Source organism: Staurois parvus, unplaced genomic scaffold (assembly GCF_062004578.1).
Source record: "Staurois parvus isolate SC_StPar_1 unplaced genomic scaffold, SC_StPar_1.0 ptg000086l, whole genome shotgun sequence".
Taxonomy (NCBI): Eukaryota; Metazoa; Chordata; class Amphibia; order Anura; family Ranidae; genus Staurois; species Staurois parvus.
This window is the reverse complement of record NW_028317882.1, coordinates 7,038,772-7,065,973: the sequence shown is the minus strand read 5'-3', so window position 1 is coordinate 7,065,973 and position 27,202 is coordinate 7,038,772. Positions and strand designations below refer to the sequence as shown.

The window sequence follows — 27,202 nt, the reverse complement described above, 5'->3', positions numbered from 1 at the left end:
CCAACCCACAGACATGCTGAGATATGTGACTACAAGTGCCAGCCAACCCACAGACCTACTGAGATATGGACTACAAGTGCCAGCCATCCTACAGACATGCTGAGATATGGACTAAAAGTGCCAGCCAGCCCACAGACCTACTGAGATATGTGACTACAAATGCCAGCCAACCCACAGACCTGCTGAGATATGTGACTATAAGTGCCAGCCAACCCACAGACATGCTGAGATATGGACTACAAATGCCAGACAGCCCACAGACCTGCTGAGATATGTAACTACAAGTGCCAGCCAACCCGCAGACCTGCTGAGATATGTGACTATAAGTGCCAGCCAACCCACAGATATGCTGAGATATGGACTACAAGTGCCAGCCAGTCTACAGACATGCTGAGATATGGACTAAAAGTGCCAGACAGCCTACAGACATGCTGAGATATGGACCACAAGTGCCAGCCAGCCCACAGACATGCTGAGATATGGACTACAAGTACCAGCCAACCTACATACTTGCTGAGATATGGAATATAAGTGCCAGATAGCCCAGATATATGCTGAGATATGGACTACAAGTGCCAGCCAGCCCACAGACCTACTGAGATATGTGACTATAAGTGCCAGCCAGCCTACAGACATGCTGAGATATAGATTGCATGTGCCATTGAGCCCACAGACGTACTGAGATATGGGACTACAAGCCAGCCAAACTATGGACAGGTAAGTCACCCCGCCTTCTCAGCAGTACTTTATACTGCCCCATGGAAATAACTGCGGTAGGGTCACATAATCAACTTGCATACATTTTTAAAGCATGGATAACAATCCCCGCACCAAGGGAACCCACTGCACAGGGTGGTTTACAGCCCGAACAGGGGGTCTTCTTACCCAGGAGAGGCTGAACCTGGGAAGGCCGTAGAAGAGAGATTTTTTTTTTTTCAAGGTGTCTGGAGTGAGGGCAAAAAAAGAACGTTGAGTGAGGGGAGACAGCCGCTCTTATGGGCTAGGAAAGAGGTTGTCCTGGAGGGGTCAGAGAGTGCAGAACTGACCCGTGGTAGGCTGACATGTCGAGGACCATGAAATATATATATATATATATATATATATATATATATACTGTATATATATATATATATATATATATATATATAAAATTAGTAATGCTTTATTACAAACATTTACAAACTAACTTACTGAACAATAAAATCATTCAAGGTGCTTATTATAACTAAATACATCCTCCCATATATGGGAGATGCCCAGGACTGTGTTTGTGTTTCATGCCAGCGAAAAGGGGACCTCTCCCTCTCTCCTGGGATACCATTTGGCTGCCATTTTCTAATGACAAAGGCTTTCCAGGAATGTTTTTTGGGGGCGGTCCTTGAAAAGCCCAAGGTATCTTTAGGGAGTGTGAGATTCCCCTTTCCACCTGATAACCTGCATACCAGGAGCTTGAAATGCAAGGTGTGAGTAGATCTCAGACCCAAGTACATCACTATTTGGTGAGATCCCATATGGAGCGATTTAGTTATCCTTGCCTTTTTTGCAACTTTTTACTATTTAATAATTGTTTTAGTTTTTAACAATAATCCCCAAATATTTTTGTTCTATGTGTTGTTCCATTCTAGCTATGAATGGATAACAAGGAGAACATACTGGAGTGAGTGTCTGTCATTATTGGCAGGGACTGTTTTGAATCAGAATATTTTTGGGGACAATACAGTTAATTACTAAAGTGAGTGACTATGTTAAATATTCAATGTACTCTGGCTGTTCATCCTATTTGATATTATTTTGAGATATATGTTTTCAATAAACCATTACGTGTTAATTTATTCTCTTTCTCCCAGCCCCATGCTGCTTCTCCATAGCCCCGGATGACATAGATGGTTCACTCACACACTCTATATGTTTAGATAATGTATGTACAGTATTTGTTGATATTGAATTTTTTTTTCAGTATTATGGCGGACAGTTGTATATATCATTTTGTGATGTTTATATTTTGGGATGTATGAATTGAATTTTATTTTGAGGTCTGTTAACCATTTTGAATCATATTGACTATTTTGTTGATCGGATTATAATATTTTGGGTTTTTATGTCCTTTCTTTAGATGGATTGACTTTTTCTGTCAAGTTATGTCCTAGCACATTTGTGGTCCTGAAAAAACAAAATACCCATGAAACACATAGACTAGTCTTTTGGTTATCATGTATTTGGTCATTATATGCTTTATGAATGATTTTATTGTACTGAAAATAATTTTTTAAATGTTTATTATAAAGTATTACTAAATATTTTATAAATATTGTAGAAGAATGTCTAAATAATACGTTCCTGGGGCAATAATCCGAAAAGTCCTATTTTTCTTTAAATTTTAGTTTGTCGTTGTGTATAGCATTTTCTGGTTTGAGACAGCCTCTCTAATCTGCATGGCCTTATTGTAATAAGGCATTAGCATTTATTTCAAATATAGACCAGTTATTTCATACACTGTGGAGATTGTGCTTTTCAGCCATGCAACTTCCACTACAACATAGCTGGAGGTCTGAAAATTTTTGTTTCATATTGAACTAATTTACTTCTTCATCTTGTAGACTCCTTTCTTAACACAGCCAAAATTTCCAGCACCCAGGTCAAGTTCATCTATTAGAAGCATCTCTCTCTTGAGGAAGACTTTACGGCCTTTTATTTCCTCTGGATCACTGTATGGGCTGTCATAAACACTGGTGTCCATGGGCAAAATCCGTAACTTCTCCCCTGCTGCAAAGGAAAATTGGGAAAGAGATTATCTCTGAGGTAAAGTGATGATTGAAAATTTAACTGAATATGAAATGTATTAGTCATGGAACATTCCTACAGTTGTCACATTTGTGAGACTTGTGTCATCCACATTAGGAACTTTCAGAACTGTGTAGTGGAAAGAAATAGTAACTTTGGGTGCACCTTCTCCTACTATCCCAATTTCTGCATAGTGTGGTGGAAGCCCATTTACCTGAAGTTTGACAAACACACCATTTGACTAGATAGGGTACATCCATGGCACCAATTAAGTAAACACAACTGACACTATATATAGTATATTGAAGGGGGAGGCATGAAGAAAGGTCCTGCTGCCAGCAGCCATCACCCTGTTTTGGGAATTAGTTAAGGATGTAGCTTGTCTCTAAATATGTGGTGGTAGCCAGCACGTGTGATCAGATTAGAAAGATTAGCTAATGCCTAATGGTGTTATTTCTTTCATGTACCTTGAAAGAACGTGTGCATGGTACTTTCTTTGAAAGCAAACGTACATGAGTGTTGACAACTGTATTAAATTCAGCATTTTCATCACCCTCTACCTTTTGCACTGCAATGGGTTACATCAGCAGTGTACCAGAATATTTGTACAGCTGCTGCTTAAGCTGGAAAGCTAAAAGCAGGTGAGATCAACAGTATTCAAAAAGGTCCTATGACAACATGGTCTAGTTACAGGCCTTGTTACAGACTTTTTGTCAGGTGACAGCCTAACAGACTTGGACATTCTGTGTATCTATCATTTGGTATATTTTTACACTTTAGTCCTGGAGACAGAACCAGAGGTGACAATCAATTCTAAATTTAGTAAGGAAAAACTTGATCGCCCACAGGAAAGTGGCCATTTACTTGTACCTAATGAAAGCTAAGGATCAGGTGCTTCTTTGGTTCAAGGGTACTCATTATCAAGAAAAGAGGAATTTTCTGTGGCATAAAGAGCCATGGAAGGTCTCACTGAAGCCAAGTGCTGAAAGGGAGGTTACTGACACAGAAGGATGGATTGGATATTATAGCTCCATGATTTTCGGAGGCACAGGCTACAGGCCAGAAAAAAAACTTTTGTATTTTTCTGGGGGATTTTTGTTCGTTTTTTTTTTTTTATAAGGAGGGCTTTTGATTAATTTTTTTTCCTGGGACACATCCTCACATGATCCAGAGATTAAGGAATACCCCCACTGCTGGGTCTCCAACAGAAATAAATTGGTGATCTAGACACATCTTGGCAATGTATTGTGCCTGAAGTTTCCTTTACATTGTCATATTAATCTGAATTCCGATAGACTATATATGTTATTTTTCTAAATTATTATTATTATACAGGATTTATATATTGCCAACAGTTTGCTCAGCGCTTTACAATATAACGGGAGACAATACAGCAACAATACAGTTCAATACAAGAGGGATAGGAGGGCCCTGCTCCTTGGAAGTGACAATCTAGGATAATGAACATCAAAATATTCATCCATTAAATTAATTTTAAACAGTTGAAACAGTTTCATGATTTTTGTACTGTCTCTATTTTAATGTAATTATAGCCAAATATTCTAACCAATTAAATTTCTGATAGCTATACAGTGATAAGACTACAACATGCCATCATTTTAATTTCACTGTGCTCTTACCAAAGGAAGGTTCAGGAGTGTAGCCATCAAAAGTAGCTGCTGATTGTCTCTGGGGAAAACAAAACAAAGGCAAACATTAGAAAAATGCTAAAGTGAGTGAGTTTAGTTGATAATTGAAATAATCATTCTTTTATCTTTTTGTTTGATTCAAGTAAACCATTCTCAGGAAAGTTACTCTATGGGCAGCTACTTATGTATGACCCCTTAGCTTTAATACTTTCACTTACATAGCTTAGTGATCAAGATGAAGTTCTGCAGACTTCCATCTTCCAATCATGTGCCAACAGAAATACAGTTTTTTTTTTCTTGCACGTGGTTGGATATTCTTTTCAAGGTGAATATTCACTTCATTTACCATGACTACAACAGACCATTACAAAAAAAATGTGTATATATATATATATAATGTTACTGCACATAACCAAAGATGGGAAATGTGTTTCTCCACTTCCGCTAATCCCTTCTTTATATACTGCATTATTCTTTCGTTCACAAAGAGGAAGATTGTATTCATGCGCCAAACCCACAATGTTTTGTACACTTTCTCTTCAAAACAGTAAAAATTATTAGATAGAAAACAAACAGAGTGTAGTGAGCACTTGGAGATGAGAAAGCTGCTAGCACTGAAAAAGGTGACTACGCCGCCAAGGCCGTTTATGGTCTGACGGCCATTCGAGTAAGTTGGCTGCTTTGTTTTTATGTACTCCACGTGGATCCTATCGCTATTTGAATAAAATACTACACTATGCACTTTTCCTTGGGCTCTGTGTGTGAGCTTTTTTATTAAGGCGCATCTTGGTCACTTCTGATGGAATCCATCAAGAGGAAGGAGTGAAGGAGGCTATCACAGATCTCAATATCACTTTGGGCTTGTGTTTGCCAGAGTTCTGGTGAGTGCATAGGGGTGAAGGTCTCACGAAGAGGCGTCACCACTGGATTGATGTCACTGGTTTTTCCGTTTAACAGTCAATGGACTTTATTATTCATCAGACACTTTGCACTTTTCATTTTTTGGTGTTTATTGATGTATGTTATTATTACTAACTAGAGATGAGCGAATCGAACATGGTGAAGTGGAATTAGTTTCGAAGATTAGGAAAAATTCGATTCGCGCCAAATCCGAAAATTAGCAAACTTCGGATGCACGCATCGAATTTTCCCAAAAATGGTGGCGACGTGTGGCGACGGAGCGGGGATCTCTGGGAAGGCGCGCAGACAAGGCGCGCTGACCCATAATGCATTCATTCATGACATGTGATCGCATTAGCCAATCAGCAGCCAGCAAGCCAGCACTGTGTAATGGTGGAGCTATAAATCACGGCCATCTTAGAATTCTCCATTAGCCTCCGGTCATTCAAGAGAGACAGACCTGTCTGTATTAGGGACAGAGTTAGGGCCACAGAGACTTTAGGGCCACAGAATCGTTACTCAGGGACACAGAATCGTTACTCAGGGACACAGAATTGTTACTCAGGGACATAGAATTGTTACTCAGGGACACAGAATCGTTACTCAGGGACAGACACAGAATTGTTACTCAGGGACACAGAATTGTTACTCAGGGACACAGAATCGTTACTCAGGGACACAGAATTGTTACTCAGGGACACAGAATCGTTACTCAGGGACACAGAATTGTTACTCAGGGACACAGAATCGTTACTCAGGGACACAGAATCGTTACTCAGGGACACAGAATTGTTACTCAGGGACACAGAATCGTTACTGAGGGACACAGAATCGTTACTCAGGGACACAGAATTGTTACTCAGGGACACAGAATTGTTACTCAGGGACACAGAATCGTTACTCAGGGACACAGAATCGTTACTCAGGGACACAGAATTGTTACTGAGGGACACAGAATCGTTACTGAGGGACACAGAATTGTTACTCAGGGACACAGAATTGTTACTCAGGGACACAGAATCATTACTCAGGGACACAGAATCGTTACTCAGGGACAGACACAGAATTGTTACTCAGGGACACAGAATTGTTACTCAGGGACACAGAATCGTTACTCAGGGACACAGAATTGTTACTCAGGGACACAGAATCGTTACTCAGGGACACAGAATCGTTACTCAGGGACACAGAATCGTTACTCAGGGACACAGAATCGTTACTGAGGGACACAGAATCGTTACTCAGGGACACAGAATCGTTACTCAGGGACACAGAATTGTTACTCAGGGACACAGAATCGTTACTCAGGGACACAGAATCGTTACTCAGGGACACAGAATCGTTACTGAGGGACACAGAATCGTTACTGAGGGACACAGAATTGTTACTCAGGGACACAGAATTGTTACTCAGGGACACAGAATCGTTACTCGGGGACACAGAATTGTTACTCAGGGACACAGAATCGTTACTTTCTGCTTCAAAACCACTATTAAATTAAAGAGTATGTCAGACAACACGCAGAGGAGTGGCAGAGGAGGCAATGTTTCAGGAGCGAGCAGACGTGGCAGCAGAGGAAGGGATCGAGGCAGCACTAGTCGCAGCCAGAGGCCAGTGCTCCCGGTGTCATCCAGCGGTCGTGTCTCCACCGACAACCCTGCCGTCATCGATTGGTTGACGCGGTCGTCTTCCTCTTCCCAGGTCACCTCTGACACCTACAGCCAACGGTCGGTGGGTACGTCAGACACAACCGTTAGTTGGCATGGCCCGGGAGCAAGCCCACTGAAATCACGTGTCCTCGACCTGCCCCTGTCCTTTGGTGTTCCCTCACCAAGCGAAGTATCGCATGCTGTGGGCTCAGCCCCACTGTACAGTGAGGAAGAGCTAACAGAGGGCGGTCAGGAATGGGGGGAGACATCCGCCTCTTCAGCAGCCAGGCGAAGAAGTACTGGCGAGGAGAGTGGCTCGGTAGCCGGTCTAGAGACAGGTCTGTCTCCTGACCCACACGCAGCCGAGGGGGCTAGTAGTGACGCAGAGACCCTAATTGATGATGATGAGGCTGATCGCACTTGGCAGCCTCGTCGTCATCAGGCTATTGCTTCCGCATCATCAGGAGAAGAGGGTGCCAGCTTGGCAGCGAGCAAAACAGTCGGTGGGTTGCCCAGGAGGCAGCAGGGTCGCAGCAGTGTCAGTGGAGGCAAACAGCCACGGAGTAGAGCACCAGCTCCACTGCAGCCTACCACCACGGCCAGTAGTGGTGCCGGTGTGCACGGAGGAAGTAGCAGTCAGCCAGTGAGGAGTAGCGGGGGCAAAGTTTCCTACTCGACGGTGTGGCAATTTTTCGTCAAGCCGCCCGAGGAAGTAAACGTAGCCGTATGTCGACTATGTGGCCAGAAAGTCAAGCGTGGCCAGGGGGCCCATGTTGGGACTACAGCGTTGCGTCAGCATATGCAGCGTCGCCATTCGGTGGCCTGGGAAAACCGTGATAAAGATACGGCGGTTCTGCCTGCCCCAGCCCCCGCTCCATCACCCGCTCCGTTACTTGCTCCGTCACCCGACGTCAATCGCCCTCTATCAGCCAGTCAAGGCTCCAACACCTCTGCTGAGGGGAGTTGTCGCTCGTTGGCATCTTCCGCTCGTTCAGATGCTCCTTCTCCTGCTACTCCTCTTCACGGATTCCGTCAGCAGTCTTTCTTGGAATCCGTTTCCAAGAGACAACAGTTTGCGAGCACGCACCCGACGGTGCAGAAGCTGAACGTCCTCCTGTCCAAGTTGCTGGTGCTGCAGTCCCTCCCTTTCCAAGTGGTGGACTCAGCACCATTCCGAGAAATGATGGCTTGTGCCGAGCTGCGGTGGAGAGTGCCAAGCCGGCATTTCTTCGCCAAAAAGGCAGTGCCAGCCCTGCATTCACATGTAGAAGAGATGGTGGGCCAGTCTTTGAGCATGTCGGTCTCTGCCAAAGTGCACGGCAGCGCCGACGTGTGGAGCTGTAACTACGGTCAGGGACAGTACATGTCATTTACGGCCCACTGGGTGAACGTGGTGCCGGCACAGCCGCACCAGCAACTTGGACAGGTCACGCCGCTTTTGCCTCCACGTTTGCACGTCCTTGGTCCAGAAAAGATGTCCGCCTCTACCACCTCTTCTTCCGCCGTGTCCTCAGCCGCCACCCCCGTGCCAAGTCCCATTACCTGACCGGCATATCACATGTGCAGGGCGCAACGGTGTCACGCTGTGCTGCACCTGGTATGCCTTGGCGAATGTAGTCACACAGGGGAGGAACTTCTGAGTGTAATGAACAGAGAAATCGACAGATGGCTGTCTCCGCGCAAACTGAAAATCGGAACCATGTTGACCGACAACGGAAAGAACATGGTGTCTGCTCTGCGTCAAGGAAGGTTGTGCCATGCGCCATGCATGGCTCACGTGTTCAATCTGGTTGTCAAGCGGTTCCTAAAATCCACCATCCCACTGCAAGACATCCTTAAAATGTCACGTAAACTTTGCATGCATTTCAGCCATTCCTACACTGCAAAGCACACCCTCCTTGAGCTGCAGCGGCAGAACGGAATTCCACAGCATCGCCTGATCTGCGACGTTGCAACAAGGTGGAATTCAACCCTACATATGTTAGACCGCCTTTACGAACAGCGAAAGGCCATCACCGATTTCCTGATGTTACAAGCGGATAAAGGTACTCCCCTGTGTAACTTAGATGTCAGCCATTGGCAGCTCATGCGTGACACCTGCTGCTTGCTCAGGCCCTTTGAGGAGGACACGCTATTCGTGAGTCGGCAGGACTATGGGATGAACGATGTCATTCCTCTGTTGCACGTCCTGGAACAAATGCTGTTAACAATGGCTGGTCAGGGTGCGGTAGACGTGGCGCACAGATCTCAACGCCACATGACCCCTGTGGGGGCAGGACAGGAAGAAGAGGAGGAGGTAGAGGAGGACATTGGTGCTCAGGAATTATTGAGTGAAATGGGTGGTTTTTCCACTCAGCGGACAGGAGTGGAGGAGCAGGAGCATCTGGTAGAGGAGGAGGAGGAGGAGACAGAGGACCCAGACGCACCGTGGCAGTATGCTGTGGAGATGGAGGCAGGGAGTCCCTCGCATTCCTTGGCACAAATGGCCCATAGCATGCTCGGTTGCTTGCGTAGCGACAGCCGAATAATAACCATCAGACAGAGGGATGACTTTTGGCTGTCCACCTTGTTGGACCCTCGCTACCGTTCAAAAATGGTGGCCTTTTTCACACCTGCTGAGAGGGAGGCCAAAATAAAGTACTATAAAAACCACCTATGTAGTCAGTTGGTCTCTGCCTTTCTGCGCCAACGTCCATCCTCAGACACTGTGGGCCCTGTGCGCTCGCGTTCCACTGCCATGGCAGCAGGGGAGGGGTGGGGTGGTAGGAGCAGTGGCAGCTCCACAAGCAGCGGCTGCCTCAGTCTGCAGTCGATGATGAGTAGCTTTCTTCACCAGCGCAGTGAGGAAACTACTAACCAGCCGCAGCAGCAGCAGCATCAGGTGGACCTGGAGCAGGACCTCAAACAACAGGCTCGGGCCTACTTGGACAGCACCCTGCCAACCGAGGTAGACAATCCCCTTGACTACTGGGCAACGAAACTTGACCTTTGGCCCCAACTAGCTGAATTTGCCCTTGAAAGGCTGTCATGCCCGGCCAGTAGCGTGGCATCGGAGCGCGTGTTTAGTGCGGCAGGAGGTATTGTAACTCCGCGGAGGACACGACTGTCCACCCAAAGTGTGGAGAGACTCACGTTTGTGAAAATGAATCAGGTTTGGATTAGTCTGGATTTCAAACCACCAGTTCCTGACACAACTGACTAAATCCGCCATGAATCATGCCCCAAACATGTTATTATTTTTAACATAGGCCTCTGTATGGCCTTCAATTTAAGCTGCTTACGCTTCGCCACTCTGCCATGGGCCCCTGTACCGCCTCCTCTTGCTGCTGCCAGGTCCAGAGTGTGTCATGGGTCCCTGTACGGCCTCCCATTGCTGCTGACTTCATCGCCAGACTCTGCCATGTGCCACTTTCAGGTCGACGACTATCAAGAGTCCAATGGCAGAGTGGCAGGGCAGAAGCAGCTTCAATTGAAGGCCATACACAGGCCTAGGTTTAAAAGTCCCTCACAGTTAATTCCAATAACGAACTCTACTCCTCCGTGCAATCTACTTACGAGACCCTGGGCAGGTCTGGGTCCAATTTGTGGTAGAGACTGGTTTTGTTCAGCCATGCTTGAGCGAGTAATAACAGGTCTGTGCTGCCTTTTGGTGTCTGGCTTAATGCGCACAACACTGAACGTCCCAGCGTTTGTCAACGATTTGCCGTTAAGTGATGCAAACCCGCTGAACCACGTTCATGAGGAGCCGGTACAGGGGGCCATGAATCAGTATGGACCTGGCAGCAGCGTGAGCAGACGACAGAGGCACATGGCGCAGGGTGGCGGTGTAGGCAGCATTATTCTGAAGCCATACACAGGCCTAGGTTAAAAAGTGGAAGCCGTCAGCAGCGTGAGCAGACGACAGAGACACATGGCGCAGGGTGGCGGTGGATGCAGCAGTATTCGGAAGCCAAACACAGGCCTCGGTTAAAAAGCGGAAGCCGTCAGCAGCATGAGCAGACGACAGAGGCACATGGCGCAGGGTGGCGGTGGAGGCAGCAGCAATGGAAGGCCATACAGCACCCTATCACAAAATGGAACCCACCAACAGTGTAAGGAGACCTGAAAGTGGCACATGGCAGAGTCTGGCGATGAAGTCAGCAGCAATGGGAGGCCGTACAGGGACCCATGACACACTCTGGACCTGGCAGCAGCAAGAGGAGGCGGTACAGGGGCCCATGGCAGAGTGGCGAAGCGTAAGCAGCTTAAATTGAAGGCCATACAGAGGCCTATGTTAAAAAGTCCCCCCAGCAGCAGCGTGGGGAGACGACTATTAGTCGTCTCCCCACGCTGCTGCTGGGGGGACTTTTTAACATAGGCCTCTGTATGGCCTTCAATTTTAGCTGCTTACGCTCCGCCACTCTGCCATGGGCCCCTGTACCGCCTCCTCATGCTGCTGCCAGGCCCGTAATCTGCCATGGGCCCCCGTACCGACTCCTCATGCTGCTGCCAGGCCCGTAATCTGTCATGGGCCCCTGTACCGCCTCCTCATGCTGCTGCCAGGTCCAGAGTGTGTCATGGGTCCCTGTACGGCCTCCCATTGCTGCTGTCTCCATCGCCACACTCTGCCATGTGCCACTTTCAGGTCTCCTCACACTGCTGGTGGGTTCCATTTTGTCATAGGGTGCTGTATGGCCTCCCATTGCTGCTGCCTCCACCGCCACACTGTGGCTCCACACTCTGGTTTTGGCCCCGTGACTGCCCAAATGAGTGAAGTGTGCGGTGATTCTAAGATCGACGGCACTCATCTGCATGTCATACTGACTGACAGTATTAGTTCTCTTCCCCAGCAGACTCCAAGGGCATTTAAATTAAAGGTACAGTGTTCTGCACTAATATAAAGGCTCTCTGAAGCCTAGAAACACCCTTTTTATAAGTTAAATTCGCAGCGAATATATTCGCCTCAAATCGAATTTATTCCGCGAATTCGGCGAATCAGCCGAATCGAATTTTTTAATAATTCGCTCATCTCTATTACTAACATTGTATGTCATGTGGTTTATAATGGTATTATGTGATTCATATGAACTTCGTGACTGAGAATTGCTATTTTACAATTTATATTTAGTATTTTTCAGCACTGCACAATTTGCTATTTATAATAAAAATTATTGAAAAGAAAAATATATATAATAATCCCAGGGTAGCCACCACACACTACATATGAAGTGCTCCGGTTCTTTCACACAGTAAAGTTAGCATACATAATGCAGGTGTGTTGGAAGCGCTCACAGGTTTTGAAACATGAATTGGTGCAAATTAGCAATGTTTATTGTGATGATGTTTCTCAACAGACAGATAGCCAGTGTGTTGTTGAATGGTCAATGTGAGTGCCTCTTCTAACTAGATTGTTTGTATTGATTTATTGTTTACTGATATGCAGATTTGTGATTTTGTAAAAAATGAGAGTCAGAAATGGCAGTTTCTTTTGTGAAAGGTTTACTTGAATGCTATTACTAAACATTTTTACTACATTATGCATTTGTGGCTTTGAATGTCTTAAGAATGGAAACCTGAAAAGAATATGATCATGCCATTCATCTGAGTAGTACAAGAGAAGCAGAGAGGTTTGCATAAAATACAATTTTCCTTGAACTTTATTCAGCAAGTTCATGCCATTTTTACCAAGCTGTAAACAAAGCCTGTATAATACTTTGTACGATACAATGCATTTTAAAATGTTCTGCTGCTTTGTACTCACGGGTTTTGGAAGTGAGGGTGGTACAGCACAAATGCCTAGAAAAATAAAAGAAGAAAAACAATTGACAGATATGTCATTCAAAAACTATTCCTATGAAATTACCATTTCCATAACTTTAGTCTTCAGTAAAATAAGATCATTGTGAATTTATTTTTCCCTATGAAAGATAGAACAAGCACTTTACTATAAAACAAGTTGAACAATGTATTTGGGATGACATAGTTTTCATATGTTTGAAGGTTTTCTCTAAAATTGCCTTCTAGAAATTTCCAATACTTGTCCAAATGGTAGCATATTTGGCCACCTTCAGCTACCAAGAAATCTCTCCTCTGCAAGCCCCTAAAAGACATAGGTGGCTCACATATGCATTATACAACAAATGCTATCCAAATTATATTAAAGATTTAATCTGTTTGCTGAAAGTCATCATGTTACTAGAGTACCAACGAAAATCAGTGCCCTTTACAAAGTAGAGTTCATACTTATTTCTTGTGGTGTCCACACAACTGACCTGCCCTGTATTGCGGAGATACAACTTACTGCAAAAAATTCAGAATCTGACATTTCCTGTAGTGTCAAATTCCTGGATCCCCACTATATTCTTTGATTATTCCCACTGGATCCTACATCACTACAGGGGTCATCACATACCACATAGCACCACAGGGACCTGGAATATGGCACACCCAGAAGGGTGCCAGATGATGAAGATTCCTCAGGCAGCTGTATCACTCCAATACAGCACAAATTGATGGACAGCAGGAGAGACAAGAATAAACTATTTTATTTGCAATGGTCACTTTGTTGCTTTAATAGAGTATAATTTAAAATGACAATAGCCCCAACTCTCACAGAAGCCCATTTCATGAAGTATGTGTATTCCCATGTGTTATTTGCTAATTTATTGTTGGCTCTTTTCACATATGTGTGTTGCAGTAAAATGTGTGCTTTTGCAATTCAATGCATTTTGAATGGCACTCCACACACATACTGGAAACAAGAAAACCTGCACTATAACTTACCACTACACACAGTTGTAAAGACGTTTCCGTGGTGCATTGCAATTTTCATGTGTAGATGTGCACTGACAGAACATTCTAGTTGAACGCATTACAAAAAAAAAAATGTACACCCTGGTCACATCGGGTGCGACTTGGCATGTGATTTGCATGCCATGTGACTAGCAAATTGTATGCCAAGTCTGCAATTAGAGCAGTCACCGCTCAAGTCGGGACCGCACCAATTTCTAAAGTAGTACATGTACAACTTTAGATGCGATTTAGATAAACATCTGTGTCAGATGGCTTACAAATCGCACCTGAAATCAGCATCTCACCCGACTTTGAAATCATACGACTTCACTGTAAGTCGCATGATTTCAAAGTTGAGCTTGATGTGACCGGAGTGTAAAGCAAGTATGTTATCAAACCACAATTGTGGGAACTATCCCTAAAGGTTTTATCCCACAAAAATATTGGAGCATTTTTATTATTGCTCTTATGTGGAATTTTGTATGCAAAGGTCATTCCGCAAAGATTATCGCACAGGTATTTCCTCCTAAAAATATCACAAGCTTTTGGCTTCTACTAAAATGTAACTTCTATAAAGTGTATACTGAGGAAAAGAGGAGAATAAGTTGTTTCAGATAGTGATGCAATCATGCAAATAAAATACCAATTTATGAGAAACAGAGGCTTCCAATAATCTAATAATCACCCCATACAAAAAATTATGAATATTTTGATGCAAAAACAATCCTGAGATGTTTTACAATAATGTGACTTTCTTTCTGACTTGATGCTGATATGCTTTAACTAATGTGACATTCATCTTCTGACTTACCAATTGATGTGGTGCCATTGGAACAAACCTCTCTTAATACAGTTATGACTCCATCAGGCTTAAGTTTCAGGTATTCAACCAACTTTATAATAACAGAAAACAGTAGAGGTAAATAGACAATCTAAAGGAGCATTGTAAGAATATAAATGACATAGCATTTTGAAATTCTATCATTTATTTATTTACCTTGTTTACTTGTAGTGAGTAGTTTCATTTAGTGCAATTATACGTTTAATCTTCTTGCATCATTCTCAATTCAAGAGTACTATTATATGTAACAGGCATGCTTAAAAAGATACACAACCTTATTTCTTTTAAGTAAAATAAAACAATTGTTATACTTACCTGCTCTTTTTTTCGACCCCCCCCCCAGCATTGTCTCCTCATTCCTATGGGTACCCCTTATCAAGCCATGTACTGAAGGGGCACCCATGCAGGTGTACTCCCAGTTCGGGCTGTGTGCATCCATAGACACACAGTGTGGCTTGGCCATGCCCCTCATTTCCTCCTCACAGGATTTCACTGACAGAAACAGAATCCTATGGCTCCCGCTGCTCCCTGTTCCTGGTCTCACGGGAGCAGTGGGAGCCAACAGATGGGACAGTGCTAGATCATGAGAGGACTCAGGAAAGTGTGTGAGGAAGTGATGAGGCAAGGTAACGATGTTTTAAGTTTACATCGACTCTAAAGTGAACTTGTGCCCAGACTATGCACAATAAAATCATTACATGTTCTAAACAAGCAGTAAAAGCTTTTTAAAACATGCCATCACTCGTCTCTATAGCTGCAAGCATTGTGGAGGAGTTAATCTTCAAATTTCCCAGCAGAATACTTTAGCTTTTTGTGAATTACTTTATATTGAATCACATTACTTTCTAATATAAACACACAGCAGATGTATCTAAGCTGTTAAACACTGACACCAACTTTAGAATCTCTGTTATGATCTCGGTGGATCTTTGGGGGTGCTAGAGAGGTCAATGATGGCTTGTTGAAAAGCACTTATACTGCTTGTTAACATTGTGTAAATACCTAAATTGTGCATAATCTGGGCACAGGTCTTCTTTTAGTATCAAATTAATTAAACATCAAGCACAGGCAAGCAGGACACAGGTACTATATGTGTGCCTATGTAAATACATGAGTCAAGAGCATAATAGTAATAAACAAATCATGTGACTGTTTATGTGGCCAAGTTGCACATGGATTCTGTACATTCAGTTCAAAATATGAATTTTGCAGGAAGCAAAAATGTTTGAGAAATCATTTAGAATATAAATAATGTGTGTATAAAGCCAAATATGCATGCTATAAAAAATTGCCGTACTCTTCTATCATATTGTTTTAGAATGGCATGGGTTTAAGTAGTGAGATTGCATTTAAAGGAAACCTGCACTAAGAGAAATGTGGAGACTTAAAAAAGCTGGGTGTCTGCCTGTTATGTTGATCTTATAGTTTTAGCACTTACCTGAAACATGCATGTAAATAAGGATTTTTAAAGTGATTCTAAAAGTTATTTTTTTTTTTGTAAAATAACAAACATGTCTATATTTACCTGCTGTGTGCAGTGGTTTTGCACAGAGCAGACCAGATCCTCCTCTTCTCGGGTCCCCTGCAGGCTCTCCTGTCTCCTCCTGTCAGGTGCCCCCACAGCAAGCAGCTTGCTGTGGGGGAACCCGCTGTTCCATGTGTCCATTCTGCGTCTTGGTCACGCCCCCTCTCTGTCCTCATTGGCTGACTGGCTGTGATTGACATCAGCGGGAGCCAATTCTCCCACTTACTGTCTCAGCCAATTGAGGGGTCGGGGGAGCTGCTGAACACAGAAGGTTTTTTACCTTCGTCCTCTAGAACCACTTTAACTTCACTGAGTTCAATGGCTGTCATGTGGATTGCAATCGTAGCTTCTATATTTCTCTTGGCACAGGTTTTCTTCAGAGGTGATGGCACATGCATGTATCTAAGAATGTTGTTATTAACTTTCGACTGGCTGCCATTTAAAGTGGTGGTAAAACCTTATATACACCCAAAGAAGTGGCTTCAGGTGATACACAGAGATGAAACAAATCCTCCTACATAAAATATAGCTGTGTATCTGCAGTCATGTAATCTCTGCAGCCATTGAAATTCCAGAATTTACAGTTTTTCTTAGTTTTAAGAGGCAGGGAGTGGGATCTGATGTCACACACTGCACAGCTAAGGCCGGCCATACATGGGTCGATTTACGAACGATTTTTTGTTTCGTTTATCGGACATGCTGGAAAATTCGTGAAAAACGACCAACTTTCAAAATCATCGGGGGCACCATCGGATTGCAGAATGAATGATGTTTTCGATCTTCAATCGAAAAATCGCTCGAAATTCGACCCATGTATGGCCTGCTTGAGAGAGGAGAGATGAGTGTTATCTGAGAGGAAGGAAGGGACACACTTCCTCTAGGTTTAGAATGATTTTGCATTATCTTGTCTAATATGCTAACTGTGAGCACAATTAAACTTGCCTGCCATAAAGTGTCAAACTTGGTTCCATCAGGGATTGCGTATCTCCCAGATTTGTCTTGGTAAATCTTATAATGGTACACTGTTTTTCCATAGACTACTGAAAGTGCAAAGTTGTCTGCTCCTCCTTTCTCCTCCATAGCCTTGTCCTTTCTCCTCCGTATCCTTAAAATAGAGAAGAGATCATGAAAGAATTATTAGTCATTAAAACATTCTCCCTTTGGGTACAACAAGCATGGGCACACACACACAGTAGTGAAGAGGCAGAAGTTGTGATAGAAAAGTGCAGAGAGAACACTTTAGTGGTGAAGGGACTAGAAGCAGTGCAAGCAGAGAGTATGGAGGACAGAAGAAACACAGAAGGGAGAGCAACACTGGAAATGTAACAAAGATGCTGAGCCTACAGTCTCTCTGGGACACACAACATAATATAGGTAGGATCAGGAATACACCACCATGTATTAAAACTACAAAGGAATGGCATTCCTAGGACAGGGGTGCTCAACCTTTTGAAGAGTGAGAGCCACTTGAGTGGTTTGTCATTGCGACCCCAGATGCTACACCAGTGCGGATCAGTTTGAAAGCAGCCTAATCCTTGCAAAAACCATTGCAAAACTCTGATGTTTATTAAACTGACCTCTGTCTCTTCCAGCTTCTGCTGGCATCGCTAGGCTGCTAGAATGGTCCCAGGAGAAGTGAACTTGGTATCACTCTGCCTGGGACAGAGGAAGCATCTGCTTATGCAGCTCCTGGTCCCTTCATGGCCGCATGCTTCCTCAACTGCCGGCACTGGTTCCATGTGCTCTGATGCTCTGGGATGGGAGTCTGTAACTCACAATCTGGGCTTGCCAACCCTCCATCCCAGAGCATGGGGTCATATCAGAGGACTCCATGGGCCAAGGGTTGAACAGGGGTGTTATGTCCTAGGACATAACAAAGCACTTTCAACTCCCAACAGCCTATGTTTCAGTATCATAACACATACAAAAAAAATTATATTAATATACAATACATCATATTAAATCAAGAGGTTTTTTTTTATAAGTACAGGTGTACCTCGGTTTGCAAACACCTCGGTTAACGTAATTTTCGGTTTACGAATGAAAATCCATTGAAAATAATGGCTCGGTTTACGATTTTTTTTTGCACCGGCCCCATGCTTCTAAAGTGTACTTTATAAACAGTTTTGAACAGATAAGACTTTTTATCACTTTTTTCTGACCTCCAGAATGGATTAATTGGTTTTCAATGCATTTACAAATTTTTTTTTTAATCATGTCCCTGTACAGTATTTATGCCTTTAAAGGGTTTTGAACAGATAAAAGACTTTTTTTTATCTTTTTTCTGACCTCCGGAACGGATTAATTGGTTTTCAATGCATTCCTATGGGAAACCACGTTTCGGTTTATGAATTGTTTGCAATACGAAACGTCCCAGTGAACGCATTAAATTAGTAAACCAAGATTGCCTGTATCTGTGCCAAAACATTTGATAATACAGTACAAGTTAGACTTTAATAATGCTCAGCTTACTTCTCATTACTGCATACTAGGTAGGGATGAGCTTCGGGGTTGACCATGAGTTCGATCTGAACCCAAGCCATTCACAGTTGAAAGAAATAGTGAGCTATTGCAATCATTCTTTGTCAAAGCAACCATTACCAATCATGCACTCTTTAGCTTCTAAACTGTCATGGGAGTTTATGCCAGCCCCTGCCTTTAAAATGTAGGGATCCTAAGAGCCTTTGTTCATTGTGTGTTGAAACAGATAAGGAGTAGTTAGGGAAAGCTCACAGAAGGCAGGGAATGTTAGCTGTTTGTGCTTCTGCTCAATGCTTTTTGCAGAAAAAAAAACAGCTCTGTGTTTTTAAATGCTGGCACAGACACACAAACAATACGTTGGTTTACTAAAAGCTTTGGCTTTGCAAGCCAATTTTCACTTTGAAAGGGTTTTTTTTCTTTTAGTGAATGTGGTGGAAATTCACTTAGCAAAGTTTTTCAAATCACATGCAAGGAAAATAAAAATCATTATTTTTGCTTGCACATGATTGGATGATGGAAGTCAGCAGTCCTTCACCTCATTCACTAAGAGAAAATTTCCTTTGCAAAGTGAACTGGCTATTTGCCTTTACTAGATCAACCTGATGTGCTGTTCAGCAGGTTTGGGAACGATTTGAGAGTTTTGACAGTGACGGTTAGAAGCTAATGCTGAACATGCAGTCACAAACACGCTCACAGAGACTGTTTTCCAGTGTTATAGAAGCTTAGGGAGAAACTTTCAGAGTATTATCAAAGACATGCCGGTGGTCATCCATATTTATATTGAGTCAGTGTGTGTTTTGCTCTCATATCATATTTGGGAGACCCCTCAAGAGGTTTTTTACCAGACAGGCCTTTCTGTGTGTGCCAGTGCAACAACTTCAGAGAATGGAGCCTGCTCTGATCAGCAGGGGATCTTTCAGTAGATCCCTTGCTGATCAGAGCCGAGCGGGATGAATATCACCTTTGTGCCCACTCAGTTTATGCAGAGTGGATACAGGCAGACCCCACTGAGCTCTATGACTGGCTGGGTGTAAACAGACTCTGTTGTCCATTTACAGTGAGGAACAGAAGTATTTGAACACCCTGCGATTTTGCAAGTTCTCCCACTTAGAAATCATGGAGGGGTCTGAAATTCACATTGTAGGTGCAGTCCCACTCTGAGAAACAGAATTAAAAAAAAAATTCAGGAAATCACATTGTATGATTTTTAAAGAATTTATTTGTCTTGGACTGCTGAACATAAGTATTTGAACACCTAAGAAACAGCAAGAATTCTGGCTCTCAAAGACCTGTTACTGTGCCTTTAAAAAGTCCACCTCTACTCCACTCATTAATCTAACTTAGTAGCACCTGTCTGAGCTCTTTAAAGACACCTGTCTACCCCACAGTCAGTCAGACGCCAACTACTACCATGGGCAAGACTAGAGAGCTGTCAAAAGACACCAGAGACAAAATTGTGGACCTCCACAAGGCTGGAAAGGGCTACGGGGCAATTGCCAAGCAGCTTGGTGAAAATAGATCAACTGTTGGAGCAATTGTTAGAAAATGGAAGAGGCTAAAGACGACTATCAGTCTCCCTCGGACTGGGGCTCCATGCAAGGTCTCACCTCGTGGGGTATCACTGATGATAAGAAAGGTGAGGAATCAGCCCAGAACTACAAGGGAGGCGCTGGTCAATGACATGAAGAGAGCTGGGACCACAGTTTCAAAGGTCACTGTCGGTAGAACACTACGCCGTCATGGTTTCAAAGCATGCATTGCACGGAAGGTTCCCCTGCTCAAGTCATCACATGTCCAGGCCCATCTGAAGTTTGCCAATGACCATCTGGATGATCCACAGGAGGCATGGGAGAAAGTCATGTGGTCAGATGAGACCAAAGTAGAACTTTTTGGTCTAAACTTCACTCGTCGTGTTTGGAGGAAAAAGAAGGATGAGTTGCATCCCAAGAACACCATCCCTACTGTGAAGCATGGGGGTGGTAACATTATGCTTTGGGGTGCTTTTCTACGAAGGGGACAGGACGCCTGCACTGTATTAAGGAGAGAATGAATGGGGCCATTTATTGTGAGATTTTGAGCAACAACCTCCTTCCCTCAGTCAGAGCATTGAAGATGGGTCATGGCTGGGTCTTCCAACATGACAACGACCCGAAGCACACAGCCAGGATAACCAAGGAGTGGCTCCGTAAGAAGCATATCAAGGTTCTGAAGTGGCCTAGCCAGTCTCCAGACCTAAATCCAATAGAACATCTTTGGAGGGAGCTGAAACACTCCGTGTTGCTCAGCGACAGCCCCGAAACCTGACAGATCTAGAGGAGATCCGTGTGGAGGAGTAGGCCAAAATCCCTGTTGCAGTGTGTGCAAACCTGGTCAAGAACTACAGGAAACGTTTGACCTCTGTAATTGCAAAGAAAGGCTTCTGTACCAAATATTAACACTGATTTTCTCAGGTGTTCAAATACTTATGTTCAGCAGTGCAAGACAAATAAATTCTTTAAAAATCATACAATGTGATTTCCTGAATTTTTTTTTAAATTCTGTCTCTCAGAGTGGGAATGCACCTACATTATGAATTTCAGACCCCTCCATGATTTCTAAGTGGGAGAACTTGCAAAATCGCAGGGTGTTCAAATACTTCTGTTCCTCAGTGTACATCAGGCTACATCCAATTCGGTTAGCCAGATCGGAAAATGATGCAGTCCTTTTTTTGTGTTTATTACTGGACCTAATCGGACACAGGTAGGCAGGTGTGAACAGACACAAGTCACACACAATGAACAAAGCCTCTTGGGATCCCTACATATTATAGGCAGGAGCTGGCACAAACTCCCATGACAGTTTAGAAGCTAAAAAGTGCAGACACAAGTCCATTTACAACTACCTGTTCATGAACCTTCTGATCAAGCCTGCTTAAAAAACTAACAGGCAGACCTGATCAGAATGCCCATGTGATAGGGGTCTAAGGGACCTTTCATACGGACGTTATCCATTCAGTTACGTCTTTGGTAAGAAAAACAGATGCAATTTGCATCAGTTTACATAAGTTTTTACATCCATCTTCAGTTCAGTTCAGTTTACATCAGTTTGCAGTTCAGTTTAGTTTATTTTCGTTCAATTCAGTTCAGTTTACATCAGTCTATATCCATTTTTGCATCCCTTTTTTAAGTGTTGCAGAAACCAATCTTAGGTGACAAAAGCATAAATAGCCATTTGCATCCATTTGGATCCAAAAACCTTAGGGCCCTTTCACACAGGGGTTCAGTCTAAATCTGTCTGTCAGTTGGATGGGTCCACACTGAATCACAATGAATGTCTATAGACGGGCCAATGTAAATGGATGATCATCTGTTTACATCCACCTACATCTGTGTACTTTCAGGTCTGTTTTTTTACATGAAACTAGACTTCTCCTTCTAGATAGATCTGAACAGATGTAAAGAGATGACATCCATTTACATCCATTCTCTTTATGTCCATTTTTTAGGCAATAAAACACTGCAAAGCTCACTAGTACACATACACAGGCTTTTTCTCTCACTCTTGCACCCCTACCTACTCTTCTGTCTCCCCCCCACCACCACCATTTTTCTATGTCTCCAAAGTACAGATCCCCAATTTTCTATCCCCCCAAATTCCAGTCCCCCTTCTCCATGTTTTTCTGTCTCTCCAGTGTCCAGCACCCTATTTTTCTATCTGCCCAAATTTCAGTCTCTCTCCCCTGTTTTTGTGTTTCCCCAATGTCCAGCCCAACCCCAGTCCCCCTGTCTTTGTCTCCACAGTCCAGGCCCCCCTCCCCCTGCCCCTTTCCCCGATTTTCTGTCCAAGGCCACAGGTATTTTCTATTTCTTGCAGGGTGGGTTCAGTCTTGGGCAACCTAAGGAAAATAAGGAGGTGGCACATGCATCATGCTGGGACAAGATTGTGAATGTGGCAAAACTGTGCTAACAGTGAAAGGGGCTTACTTAAAGCGGAGTTCTACCCAAAAGTGGAAGCTCCACTTGTTTGCCTCCTCCCCCACTCCACTGCCATATTTGGCACCTTTTGTGAGCGAGGGGGGAGTTATTGACAGGTACCCGCTCCCACTTCCGGCTCATTTCGCCTTGGCAAAGTGAGCAGGAAGTTTGGTCCCCTCCTTTCTCCCGCAGTCTCCTGGGAACCTTCACAGATTCCAGAAGACTGCCAGACCAATAAGGATGCACAGTGAAACTTGTGCATGCACAGTGGGCACCCAGCTGTGAAGCAGCAAGGTGTCACAGCCAGGGTTGAGATGCCACTGCCGTGGAGAGAAGGATAGAAGGGATGGCACGGGTGAGCACATCGCTGGATCCTGGGACAAGTGAGTGTGCGTTTATTAACTGCTTCCGCGCTGCCCTATAGCATAAATACTGCTACAGGGCAGCACGGGTATGCAAAATCACGTATATATATGTGATTTTGCAGTTCTGGGTAGGGTGCGCGTGCTTTGCGGCCTCGGCCGTCAATCACAGGGTCCCGGCCGGTGATTTCTTGCTGGCACCCGGTGACCGCCGAGTATCTCCGACAGGGGAGAGACCTGTGTATAAACAACAGAGATATATCCCCTGTCAGCTCCTGGACACTGCTTAGTATGGCTCTGTATAGACAGTAATAAGTCCATCCGGAATAACCCCAGCCCTGTAACTCCATTTCTTCCTCTTGCTTCCATCTCTGTCACCGATGCCACTGGTTATTGGCATCCATAGGCACTGACACTGCTGCCAACAATCTTAGCAGAACTCCCCTTCTCCACCCAGCAGATAGCTGATGAGCTGAGCAATATCCTACAATTGGAGTGAAGTCTAACCTATCTGTGAGCAATAGTACAGCTGCAGAAGACTGTTTTCTGCTGGGCTCGGGAGAAGTGGGCCGAGGAGGCTGTATCAGGGAAGACCCGTGGATCCCTGCTTGGCAGTGCAGGAAGGAAAACTCAGAGCACCAAGCAAAGTATCAATAGCAGCCTGGGCCTGGGGGGGCATGACTGATATCTGGGAGGGGCATAGCCCACCCCAGCACCCCCCTAGATCCGGCCCTGAATATATATATATATATATATATATATATATATATATATATATATTTGATACATTGTTTCAAATCCTGTTTTTATATAAACAATCATTGTGATTGAGCCATGTAATACTATGATTTGTATATTTTAGTATAAGAAATTCACCAATGAAAAAGATTGATCTGTCTGCTCTGTACCTATTTTTTGTTGAATCTAGTAAAATGTATTTTTTTAAATGTTAATTGAGGTTTGAAGAAAGTGCATTATAGTTTTTTCTTTTTGTACAGTTCTTTTTGTGAGTCTAATTGAGTATGTTTTCATCTGAATTTGAGATGATGTTGCCTCTAGTTGTGAGTGTATGATAGAAGTGGTATTTGTGCCTAACAGGTTGACCAGTTCAGGGCAGATTTAAAAAAAAAACATATTTGTGGCTTGTCAATGTTAGGGCTAATTCCAGGGATTTGTTCATTAGAATAATGAGGAAGAGGCGTGTTTTTGCTTGTAGTTTATTATGTGTACCATACGCCTGATGAGGGAGTATTGGTGTGCTCCAAAATGTGTTAAGTTATTGAAGTGGACTTCCAGACGTTTTTGTGTTTATTAATAGTCAGCAGCTACAAAACCTGTAGCTGCTGACTTCTAATAAACACACACTCACCTGTCCCAGGGTCCAGCTCACCCCCACCGTCTCTTCTCTCCCTCTTCTCCGCCCGGCTCCGGCATCTCAACTGTGGGCACCAGTCTGTGACAGCTTGCAGCTTCACAGCTGGGTGCCCACTGCACATGAGCATGTCGCGCTGTGCATTCCAATTGGTCTGGCAGGCTTCTGGGACCAGTGAAGGTTCCTAGGAGACTGCAGGAGGAAGAAGGGGGCTGGACTTCCAGCTCACTTCGCCGCTACGAACTGAGTGGGAAGTGGGAACAGTTACCTGTCAAAACCAGGTATCCGCTCCCTCCCAAAAGGTGCCAAATAAGGCAGTGGAGGGGGGGGGGGAGGCAAACAGGTGGAGCTTCCACATTTTGGTGGAACTTCACTTCAATGATTATTTTATACATTGGAGCATCGTACCCTTTTACAAGGGATTATTTCCTTTGTGGTTTCCAACATTAATTGCAATTTTTACCCAGCAATACTCTGAGGTGAGCCTCTTCTTGTCAGCTCTGTGCTTTATTTGTGAAATGGATAGGCTACATCCAGCATTGCAACAGAATACATTTTCTGAAGGACTCAATAAAATATCCTGGATCCAGTCATTACTCTTTTGCAAACAGGGGAAGAGGTGACCATGCTGTCACTGTCATGAAGGTGCAGGACATAAGTTGGCACCACCAGCTCTAGTGTTGTGCCCCATCCTACATCTTTTAAAGCCACCAGCTTATTTGTCCCACATACTGTGAAGGTAATATACTGTTTCTGCCCATGTTTATTGGACCATGTGCCTGTGGTCATGTGTAGAGATGAGCGAATTATTCAAAAATTCGGTTCGGCTGATTCGCCGAATTCGCGGAATAAATTCGCTTCAAGCCGAATATATTCGCTGCGAATTTAACTTATAAAAAGGGTGTTTCTAGGCTTCAGAGAGCCTTTATATTAGTGCAGAACACTGTACCTTTAATTTAAATGCCCTTGGAGTCTGCTGGGGAAGAGAAATAATACTGTCAGTCAGTATGACATGCAGATGAGTGCCGTCGATCTTAGAATCACCGTTCACTCATTTGGGCAGTCACGGGGCCAAAACCAGAGTGTGGAGCCACAGTGTGGCGGTGGAGGCAGCAGCAATGGGAGGCCATACAGCACCCTATGACAAAATGGAACCCACCAGCAGTGTGAGGAGACCTGAAAGTGGCACATGGCAGAGTGTGGCGATGGAGACAGCAGCAATGGGAGGCCGTACAGGGACCCATGACACACTCTGGACCTGGCAGCAGCATGAGGAGGCGGTACAGGGGCCCATGACAGATTACGGGCCTGGCAGCAGCATGAGGAGTCGGTACGGGGGCCCATGGCAGATTACGGGCCTGGCAGCAGCATGAGGAGGCGGTACAGGGGCCCATGGCAGAGTGGCGGAGCGTAAGCAGCTAAAATTGAAGGCCATAAAGAGGCCTATGTTAAAAAGTCCCCCCAGCAGCAGCGTGGGGAGATGACTATCAAGAGTCCAATGGCAGAGTGGCGGAGCAGAAGCAGCTTCAATTGAAGGCCATACACAGGCCTAGGTTTAAAAGTCCCTCACAGTTAATTCCAATAACGAACTCTACTCCTCCGTGCAATCTAGTTACGAGACCCTGGGCAGGTCTGGGTCCAATTTGTGGTAGAGACTGGTTTTGTTCAGCCATGCTTGAGCGAGTAATAACAGGTCTGTACTGCCCTTTGGTGTCTGGCTTAATGCGCACAACACTGAACGTCCCAGCATTTGTCAACGATTTGCCGTTAAGTGATGCAAACCCGCTGAACCACGTTCATGAGGAGCCGGTACAGGGGGCCATGAATCAGTATGGACCTGGCAGCAGTGTGAGGAGACCCGAAAGTGGCACATGGCGCAGGGTGGCGGTGGAGGCAGCAGTATTCGGAAGACATACACAGGACTAGTTTAAAAAGCGGAAGCCGTCAGCAGCGTGAGCAGACGACAGAGGCACATGGCGCAGGGTGGCGGTGGAGGCAGCAGTATTCGGAAGCCATACACAGGCCTAGGTTAAAAAGCGGAAGCCGTCAGCAGCGTGAGCAGACGACAGAGGCACATGGCGCAGGGTGGCGGTGGAGGCAGCAGTATTCGGAAGCCATACACAGGCCTAGGTTTAAAACTGGAACCCAGCAGCGTGAGCAGACGACAAAGACGCACATGGCAGAGGATGGATCTGGCAGCAGTATGAGAAGGCGGTACAGGGGCCCGTGGCACAGTGTGGTGATGGGGGCTACAGCAACTGGATGCCAGAAAGTGGCCGATAGGGCTATATACTGCATGGAATTATAAAGTTGTAAAGACAGCGGCCTATAAGGCTATACACACTATAACAATCATGACTTGATTGACCATTGGCCTATAAGGCTATACACAGCATGAATATCATGACTTATTCTGAGAGTGGTTTGGAAGGCTATATACAAAAAGTAATTCATGAGCTGTCCGGACAGCGGACAATAAGTACATATATACAAATCAATTCATCAGCTGTCCAGCCAGCGGCCTCAAAGGCGACACATATAGAAAGCAATTCATGAGCTGTTCAGACAGCGGCCTCTAAGGCGACAGATATACAAAGCAATTCCCGAGGTGTTCAGGGAGCGGCCTGAACGGCTAGGTTATTACTAAATATATTTTTGTGGCCAAACATCGGCCTATAAATAGATGTCTATACAGTGACAAAAAATTATGTCGCCAGACAGCGGCCCCTAAGGCGACAGATATACAAAGCAATTCCCGAGGTGTTCAGTGAGCGGCTTGAACGGCTAGGTTATTACTAAATATATCTTTCTGGCCAAACATCGGCCTAAAAATAGATGTCTACACAGTGACAAAAAAGTAGGTCGCCTTACAGCGGCGTATCCTACAAATTGACATTATAAGAAATGGTATAGACCAC

The 27,202-nt window shown here is 44.4% G+C and overlaps 1 protein-coding gene across 3 annotated transcripts in view; it reads right to left on the bottom strand.

Moving 5' to 3' along the window:
• ZAP70 (zeta chain of T cell receptor associated protein kinase 70) overlaps positions 1–27,202 on the bottom strand; it is a 174,544-nt gene that overhangs the window by 57,799 nt on the left and 89,543 nt on the right. For all 3 annotated transcript variants that reach the window (XM_089670009.1, XM_089670011.1, XM_089670010.1), the window contains 5 exons: positions 17,059–17,221; positions 14,562–14,643; positions 12,720–12,754; positions 4,422–4,470; positions 2,583–2,763 (listed from right to left, as the gene is read on the bottom strand). In XM_089670009.1, coding sequence (XP_089526135.1) covers positions 2,583–2,763; positions 4,422–4,470; positions 12,720–12,754; positions 14,562–14,643; positions 17,059–17,221 — 510 coding nt within the window. The remainder of the gene's footprint in view (positions 1–2,582; positions 2,764–4,421; positions 4,471–12,719; positions 12,755–14,561; positions 14,644–17,058; positions 17,222–27,202) is intronic.